At 39.3% G+C, this 9,721-nt stretch overlaps 1 protein-coding gene across 1 annotated transcript; it reads left to right on the top strand.

The window, feature by feature from the left end:
• Positions 1 to 2,138: 2,138 nt before the first annotated feature.
• LOC149827452 (adenylosuccinate synthetase, chloroplastic-like) lies at positions 2,139 to 8,426 on the top strand. The gene is made up of 4 exons (XM_090020322.1): positions 2,139 to 2,430; positions 6,392 to 7,084; positions 7,549 to 7,860; positions 8,146 to 8,426. The coding sequence occupies exons 1-4, from the start codon at positions 2,164 to 2,166 to the stop codon at positions 8,314 to 8,316; spliced, it is 1,443 nt and encodes a 480-aa protein (XP_089876448.1). The 5' UTR covers positions 2,139 to 2,163; the 3' UTR covers positions 8,317 to 8,426.
• Positions 8,427 to 9,721: the final 1,295 nt, after the last annotated feature.

Here is a 9,721-nt window from a genome sequence, read left to right as displayed (position 1 = left end):
GTCAAGATTCACCTCATGAAAAAGAATAGAGAAGTCTTCAAGATCCTGAGCATGACTTTCATTAAATAGCTTATCAAAATAATCTTTCCATCTCTCTTTAATCTCCTCATCTTTGACTAAAACCCTTTGTGTTTCATCTTTGCTACATCTAACTATACCCAGATCCCTCGATTTCCTATCTCTCATCTTTGCAAGCCTATAAATATCCTTCTCGCCTTCTTTGGTATCCAACTTGTCATAAACCTCCTTATATACCTTATCCCTCGCATTTCGAACTACTTTTTTAGCTTCCTTCTTTGCTATTATATACTTCTCCAAATTCTCATTATCACGACTCTTACTTAGATTTCTATAACACTCTCTTTTAACCTTAATAGTTAATTTAACATCCTCATTCCACCATGATGTATCCTTACCTAGCGGTGCACCGCCTTTAGACTCACCCAATACCTCCTTAGCCACTTTTTTCATGCCATCCACTATCTTATTCCACATTGATTCTGAATCCTTCTCGAGACATCAATCAACTTCTTTAACTACTTGCTCTACAAACATTTCTTGTTTAGATCTTTTTAGTGCCCATCACTTAATTTGAGGATCTATTTTATGTCTATCTCTTTTGCGGTATTTTTTAATTCTAAGATCTAAAATTAAGACTCTATGTTGTATAGCTACACTTTCTCCTGGCATAACCTTACAATCGATGCAACAACCCCTATCTCTCTTTCTAAGTAGAAAAAATCCATCTGACTCGTATTAACCCCACTTTTAAATGTTACTAGGTGAGACTCCCTCTTCCTAAACCAAGTGTTTGCTAAGATCATATCATAGGAAAAACCAAAATCTAAAATCCTTTCTCTACTTTCGTTTCTTTCTCCTATACTATAGCCTCCATGGATTCTCTCAAATCCATCCCTACTAATGGCTACATATTCATTAAGGTCACCGCTAATAAAAAAGCTTTTCTCCATAAGATATCCCTTGTACTACTCCATCTAAATCTTTCCAAAATTGACGCTTAATAGAATCATCTAAACCTACTTGAGATGCATAAACACTAATAATATTAATAATATCCATACCTAATATTATAAGCGGGCAAGCATGACTAAAAAGTGACATGAAGGGTATGTTCGGTTGGGAAGCACATCAGGTCATGCTGAATATGAGTTTTTTTTTCTCATGCCGACATCGTGGCCGTCTGTTTGCATTTTGGATGAATGCCACTTGGTTTTGTTGATTTTTGAGCTTTTTAAAATGTAAATCGGATGGCCACGATGTGGGCATGAGCATAAATGCTCATGTTCAGCGTGACCTGATCTGCTTTGGTTCGGTTGTGTTTTTAAAAAGTAAAAATAATTTTTAAAAGATATTCTTTCGAAATGTCATGAGATTTTAATTCTTACGAGAAAGCAAATCTCACACAAATAAGATTGAGATTAACTTTATAAATTTTACTTTTGGGTCATGAAAACTAATGGAGGAAAGAAAACGTTGCCAGCTCGGCTTATCAACTCATCCCATTCTTATCCTTTACGCTGAAGTTTGTTTCATTCTAAGGTACGCAAGAGTTTGGTGGTCGTAATTGTTTGATTCTAAGGTGAGTAGGTGACAGTATCGTTGATGCAAAAAGAGTGTTACTTACCAATTACTAGTGACAGTAACAATCAATGGTGATGAAGAATATCGAGGACATTGAAAAATTATTAAAAAATGACGTTGCAAAAAAAAAAAAAAAAGAATTGCTATGATGTGTGAACAAGGCCCACTCAATAATGCGATGTTCCAATGGTTATTATCCTATGCATTAATTTAGTTAACTATGGAAAGAGAGAGATAATCTTTTTGCATTATTCTATCGGTAGAAGCATCTAGCGGCCCACAAGTGGAGATTTCCAATTGATGCTGGCTGCTATGGCGACTTGCATGGGGTCGCCCATAGCATTTTTCGTGGACAGAACACCTGATGTGTTGTCTATTTTGTGTGGCCTCTCACTAACTTACGGTCCCTTTAGGAAATGATGCCTTCTTTTTTCTGGAATACTTCTTTAAAACCATGCTTCCCCATCTGCTTCCGCACATCCTTCTCTCATTGCTTCTCTCTCTGTCTTCTCTACCTGCAGTTGCACACCCTCTCAGCAAATCTTCCAATTCATCAGCCTCATGGCCCTTGTTCTTCCCTTAAGCACAAGGCCAAACGGTAACGTCGGCCTACATCTTCCCTCCTCCCCTTGTTCCACTTTCTATTTCATTCGTGAACGCTTTTTTACAAAACAACAAGGATGTTACCGGAAAGTGAGATGCTCTTCTGGTGGAGTTGACACGGTGGGTGAAGTCACCGGTGTTCTCGGCTGCCAATGGGGCAGCGAAGGCAAAGGGAAGATGGTTGACATCCTTTCTAAGGATGTCGACATTGTCGCTCGCTGCCAGGTAATGTCTCTCTCTCTCTCTCTCTCTTGAGTTGTTTGACACAAAGAAAGCAACGAGAAAACTTGTAACAGAGAACAAATGTTGACGAGCAAAGTTATCAAACAGTTTGAATTATACCAAATTGGTTTCACTCATCCCCTACCGGCCGAGAGTTTCCAACGGGAGAAGTCGATCTGGCGACCCGAAACTGTGCCACCTCCTCCGACCCCACTTTCCCCACATACTCCTCTCTTTCTCAATAAGATCGCCCATTGCATCTTGGCTGATGTGGAGGCAATTCTACGCCTTTACTCTCATGTTATCCACCCCTTTCAGCCGCCTTCTCTTTTACAATAACCTGTCTGATCTCTGTGTTTTATTTTTTTATGTTTTGCCTTCGTGCTTTCAGTTCTTTGTATTGGGTCTGTAGTTGTTTTTTTGTTTTCGCGGGTTTAACTTTTTGTTCATCCCCTGCCTTGATGTTTATTTCGGCTCTCTCTCTCTCTTGTATTGGAAGTCGACTCTCTCGAGGGTTTATTATATTTTCTTTCCCAACACTCCTCCATTTTTACTGATCCCTACTCAGCACAACCATCGTTCCCTCTACTCCATCAAAGGGTTCGCTGCTTCATTGCTCATAGAAAAACCCTCTGAATAATAATTGCAGCAACAATATGAAATTCAATACGTATATTCTCATTTAAATCACCAAAATCCGACTTGTCTGCAGGATTTTTTGATGATTAAAAAATCAACGGTTGACAAAATATACGATTTTATGATTTAAAAAAATCATATTTTTTCATAAAAAAATACGATAGAAAGGTCGATTCTCATTAAATAGATCATACTGAATCCATATAGAAGGTCAGATTTGATCAAAACAATTTGCATCTAGATTTAAGAGGGTTATGAAGATGGAGGATGACATAGGCGATGAGTGGAACCTGTCTGGAATTATTAGAACTTCTTATGCAAAAACTAAACAAGGGCTGGTCCCAATAACTCCATAAGTCGCCCTATTTTTACCATTTCGGCAGAATCAACCTTGGTTACTGCCGGCCTACATAGGCTGTCAACGGGTCGGGTTACTCAACCTGAACCAAACCCTATAGGGTCCGGGTACGACGATAAATAAGAAGATCCGATTAAGCTTCGCGTTTTAAGTAATATGACACTACAAGAAAAATGCTAATTAGCTACAGAAATTTGCGACGAATTTTTTTCCTCGCAAATTTGTGACGGATTAGCGAGCGAATACTATTTGTCGCTAACATTTGAAATATTTGCAAAATTAGCGACGAAAATATTTTCGTCGTTAATTAGCGATGAATTAGCGACAACGTTTTTTCGTCGCCAAAACACTACAAAAAATGATAATTAGCGACGGAATTAGTGAGGGAATTTTTCCGTCCCTAATCTGTCTCTAATTAGCGACGGATTAAGGACTGAAAAATTCCCTCGCTAATTCCGTCGCTAATTTTCGATTTAAAACTGTCTCGCCTGAGGCGCGAAATTTTCCCTCCCCCCGTTCGAAAATTTTCTTCCCTGTGTTTTTTCACCACAGAATATTAAACCGATTCAGAGAGATTTTCAATAAATGGGTGAAGTGCCACCAATTCAGACCGACCAACGTCTTCTCGCCTTCTCGCCTAGAAGGCCGTCTTGGTTTTAGATTATCAGAAAAAACGACGGGAGGAAGAAAAAGAGAAGGGACTCGCCGGAGAACCTATTCCGGCCGGGATCCGGTCAACGGCCTCCATCCCTCGCAATGATGGCCTCTCCATCTCCCGCATGAACTCCACCGTTCTTGGGAACGCGAGCCTCTCCGCGACCGTCCGATTTGAGCTTCTTCGGCAAGAAGACCGCTCCGGGATTGACGGTGCACCTCAGGGATTTCTTCAGAGACAGCTAGATCGCGTGCATCATCTCCTTCTCCCTCTCTTCTAGGCCAACCCTAGTTCTCATCCAAACAGGAACTTGTTCCTCTCGTTCTTCCTTCGCGTGCTTCCTCGACGGGAAATCGAGAACTCGTATGCCCTGCCCGCAAACTAGGAAACATAAAGAAGAGCAGAGAACTCTGCCCCAGTTCGATTTAAACCATCCTCACTGTGGAAGAGCGTCCTGACGCCGGAATGCGCCGGTTCTGTGCAAAAAAAATTGCTCCCTGCCTGAGAACGCGCCGGCAGCGAGCAATTTTTTTTATTTTTTTTTAAATTTAACGACGAATTAGCGACGGATATTATCCATCTCTAATTTAAAATAGCGAAGGACTTGCGATGAATAATATCCGTCGCAAATTAGCGACAAAATTAGCGGCAGATAAGTTCTGGCACTACTTAGCATCAAAAAATTCGTGATGAAAGCTATCTGTCGCTAATCCGACGCTAAATAGTTTAGCGATGGATTAGCGTCGGATTAGCGACAGATTTAGGTCGTCGCTAATCCACATGTTTCTTGTAGTGTGATTCATTGCTGAAGTACGAGTCTCACAACCAATCAGATCTGGTCCACTATAAATTAAATATTAGATAAAGATGGTCTTGGTTTTATCAAAGTACAAACCAGATGTCTAGACTGAGAGCTGACTCAGATATGCAATTTTTAACGTCCTTTTAGTTTTTATGAGATTTGGTTCTTGCTATCAGAGCATGGACCTAGATCCGGTCTGACTTTGATGTTGGATCTGGTCAAAATGCAAGTCTAAGTTTGATATGTTTCTTAGTCTAGGATCCAGATGTCAGTTCCAACTAATATGAATATGCTTCACTATTCAAGTGGGTGGATCATTTGGGTTTTAGGAGCTTAAGGCACAGTTGCCTATTCTTATTTTGGTTTCACTTGCACCTTTTGAAATTGATTGCTATAAAGTTCCCAAAGAAGTGAGAGTGGTATCTTAGTAGCCATGTATGTGAATGACAAGCATAAAATCATTGCCAAAAGCATATCCTGGTTATGTCCTCAATGTAATTTTCACACCTATAACTGCTACTGCACATTGCTTGTTGTGACATCTATAGTTTCTCAACTCTTTATTTACTGTTTGCATGTATATATACATATACGCACACGGTAATTAGAATAAGTAAATAAAAAATGTAAATTGGTATGCACCATGATTTTTATAGTTTTTTATTTATTTATTTCTAAAATTTTATCATAAGGATGCCATCTAGAAGTTTGGTTTTATAGAAATAGGCTCTTAGATCATATGATTACGATGTATAAGAAGGATCTCTTAAGGCTTAAAAAAATCAATCGCTCAAAAATTTCATAAATATTCAAGCATACAAAATTATATTTCTTAATTCAATGATCCAATAATCGATTCCAAGCAAATGGACCACGTCCAATGCATTTGCAGGCTTAGATTTGCAAAAAACTTAAAAAATAGATTATATATATATATATATATATATTCATTGGTTATAATTAACAGAGTTATTGAAAGCTTCTTAGATAGGTGGAACCACACTTCCCAAAAACTCACTTCGAAAGCGTAATACTCCTTGCTTCTGAAACTTCATGAGAATTTTGATTCCCCCATGCTTCTTCTATGCTTACCACACACATGTTATATATTTTTTATATGCTTTTCTCATATTTTTTTTATGTTTTTCATGTATTTCCTCTTACCCTTTCACTCACTTCCTATATACTTTGTCTAAATTGGTAAACATCATTGTTAGATTTTAACAAAAAATTAACTCTTTTATTGAAAAATCAAAATATAAGAATAATCAATTTTATTTTAGGTTTTATTTGCTTCTTTTTTTTATTCTTATTCAGTTACCATATTGCTTCATTTTTTATTTATATTTGGCTTTCAAAATCATACTTATTTTCTCACTTCCTATAAATTTCAAAATGACTCGCTTCTGGCTTTCACTTCCCATGTCATTTTCTGCTTTGGCTTCCTAGTTTTGCAACCTTGGGTTATAAAAAAGTTCAAAAAAAATAATTTTGTTGTTTATAATGCCAGGGTGGAGCGAACGCCGGACATACTATCTACAACGAGGAGGGGAAAAAATTTGTTTTCAATCTCGTTCCTTGTGGAATACTTAACGAGCAAGTAACTTGTGTAATTGGGAATGGAGTTGTAGTGGACATACCGAAGCTCTTTGAGGAAATCAATTACCTGGAATCAAACGATATTGTGTGCAGTGGGAGGATTCTGATATCCGATAGGGCTCATCTATTATTTGACTTCCACAAGGTAGTTGATGGGCTTAGGGAAGCTGAGCTGGTGGAGTCTTTTATTGGCACCACAAGAAGGGGCATTGGCCCTTGTTACTCAACTAAAGCCAACAGAATCGGTGTGCGAGTTGGTGATCTAAGGGATATGGACATTTTCAGTGAAAAAGTTGAGTTTCTCCTCACGGATATTCAGTCGAGGTTCGGGGGATTAGAATATAGCTCAGGGAGGCTAAAAAGTCTGATTGAGGAATATAAGAGATTTGCTGAGCGCCTAGACACTTTTATTGTGGACACTGTGTGGATGCTAAACGAGTGTATATCACAGAAAAAGAAGATACTAATTGAAGGGAACCAAGGGACGATGCTTGATATAGACTGTGGAACCTATCCATACGTGACATCCTCTAACACAACAGCTGGTGCATTCTGTACGGGACTTGGAATAGCTCCGAAGCACTTGAGTCGAGTGATTGGAGTGGTAAGTGCTTGATTTGTGTTGTGAGCTCTACAAGGGCACGTTTGATATGCACTGTCCCCCGCCCGAAATGGGACGGTGCAGCAGCGGGCGGGGGCAGGTGAAATCAACAAACAAGATGCTGCAAATGTGCAGGACTGTGTCTGCCGCATCCGTTTTAGTTTGTAATTTCGGTTTCACCCGGTTACGAAAAGAACAGGGATGGGGAACCAATTTAAAAAAAAAAAAAGTGAAAGACTCCCCCCGACCCGACACTCTCTTCCTGCCTCTTTCTCGCCCCCAACCCCATTCCTCCCCTCACTTTTCCCAGACGCCAGAATTCGGACGGAGAGGTTGGTGGCTGTGAGACCCAGAAAAACCAAATTCCGGCAGTCCAATATATCATCCAAACCTGAACAAGCTCTAAGGTGACACCCTTGTCTTTATAGTTTTTTGCAGTTCACTTACTACTTGTTCCTCCTATGCAGGCGAATTCTTACACCACAAGAGTCGGCCAAGGTCCGTTGCCAACAGAGGACGTTGGGGACGTGAGAGATACTCTCCGAAAGTGGGGTCACGAGTTAGGAACGACCACAGGTCGTGTACGTCGATGCGGGTGGCTTGACACCACTCAGTTGAAGTATGCCTGCAAAATCAACGGTTGCACATCATTGAGCATCTCTAAATTGGATGTTTTGTCACAATTTTCCGAACTAAAGTTGGGTGTATCCTACATAGATAGTACGGGAATGGTTATTGATATCTTCCCGTCCGAGAAAGCAAGACTCGACAAACTTCAGGTATGTATGCCTTTGAGTGATTATTTATAGGGTGACCGACTCTGTATATGTATATATATTCTCAAAATTAAGCCAACAGTAGGTTCTACTAGCTGGCTCAACCTGTTCAGTTCAGCCTGTAGTGCAGTTAAGGGCCTGAACAGCTTCAAGTTTTCTTGTAGCTGCATTGGTAAAAAATATTTTTTGAATCACTTTGCAGTACTTTTTCTTTTTTGTAGAAGAGAATCAACGTGCTAGTTCAAGCTCTACAATTTCTAACCAGCACTGTCTTTTTTTTATGCCAAGGTTTTGTACGAAACTATGCCCGGATGGCAGTGTGACATATCTGGTGTTAGAGAATTCAAGAATCTACCTGGTGCTGCACAACGTTACATAGAAAGAATAGAACAACTTGTTGGTGTCCCAATTCATTACATTGGTGTTGGACCAGGCCGTAATGCCCTTATATTCAGATGAACTCTTCCAAGCTCTCCTGTTACAGCAATGGCGTTGAGGATGGGACAGAGAGAGTCTTGGCCTTCTTCCGAAATCTTCCTCTTTCTCTTCTGAGCTCTGCTGCTGCGGTGATGGTGATGGTGTTGGTGTTAGGAGAGAGAGAGAGAGAGAGAGAGAGAGAGAGAGAGAACCCTTTCGTTGAATAATATTTTGTTTTTTGTTTTTATTCTGAAATATGAGCAAACGCGATAACACCATTAACTCGGGTGAGGAGCCTGAGACAAACTGGGAACCATCTTAGGGTGTGTTTGAATACCTCAGATCTTGTAGATCAAGGCATGGGGCCCAATCTAACCTTCAGTCCAATGGAGGATTTCAAAACAGTCCACAAAAAAAAAAATCACGAATTTAAAGTCCGATGGGGTATGAATCCTCGGATCTCTAATCCAAGGATCACTAGTTAAAATACTTTGGATCTTAGATCTAAAGTAATCAAATGCACCCTTAGTGTTTAGTAAAATGGTCAAGGCAGAAGAGGATTTTTTAAAACCGACAAATGACCAGATTTGAAATTTTTTTATTATGAAGTTTTCCGCTGAAGCTGGTAATCTCCGAGTGGGGTCACCAACACCCAAACCCGTATAGAAACCACCAGTTAAAGGCACCCGGACATCACTGTGAGAGTCGAACTTGGGACAGAGGGGTCACATAAATAGGAGGAGCCGGCTGGCTTTCCAGGTGGGCTCTCACCCTCTGTGACAAATATCGCCAGATTTATAAAAATCTTGCCATAATATCATGAGAAATTGCTTGAAAGTTTAAAACGGTAATTTCTCGCAAGATTTTCAAAGCGTGACAAATATTACAAGATTTACATTTTTAACAGATATTTATCATGAAAACCCTCAAGTTTTTTATTTTTAAATGTATCTTATTTATATTTTCTTATTAAAAATATATATTTTTATATTTTAAAATTGTTTTTTATTACCAAGATTTTGCCCAAAAAATGCAAGATTTTTTGAAAATTTTCAAAATCTCCAGTTTTCCGTATTTAACTTGTGTCACTATGCTCTCACCACACAATAAACTTAGCATTTAGAAGGCGGTAACTTTTCAAACCTAAGAAGTTTGACTCAGTTTTTTTGGAAACCCTTACAATATTCTGACGTTTGGGTTTCGTTTGGACCCAGGTAAAATCAGACCCAAACTGGATTTGAGATGATGGTATCATATCCGGATTCAAATCTAATTGAACTCACCATAAGAGAAACCATACTCAGTTCCTATAAGGATTACATGAACTAGAACCAAACCATACTCATTTGGAACTCGAGTTGGACCCGAGCCTGGATTGAAATTTTATACACCATACCCGGCTGCATATATTAATTGGACCCTTCAGGTATGACTTAGATTCTAATTA

The sequence above is a fragment of the Nuphar pumila genome, chromosome 10 (genome assembly GCF_984573655.1).
Source record: "Nuphar pumila chromosome 10, dmNupPumi1.hap1.1, whole genome shotgun sequence".
Taxonomy (NCBI): Eukaryota; Viridiplantae; Streptophyta; class Magnoliopsida; order Nymphaeales; family Nymphaeaceae; genus Nuphar; species Nuphar pumila.
The sequence above is the reverse complement of the archived record's forward strand: the minus strand, read 5'-3'. Positions and strand labels throughout refer to the sequence as shown.

Coding starts and splice junctions, on each gene's coding strand:
- LOC149827452 (XM_090020322.1), top strand. CDS start 2,164: ATGGCCCTTGTTCTTCCCTTAAGCACAAGGCCAAACGGTAACGTCGGC. Junction 7,085..7,548: donor TGAGTCGAGTGATTGGAGTG/GTAAGTGCTTGA, acceptor CCTCCTATGCAG/GCGAATTCTTACACCACAAG. Junction 7,861..8,145: donor CAAGACTCGACAAACTTCAG/GTATGTATGCCT, acceptor TTTTATGCCAAG/GTTTTGTACGAAACTATGCC.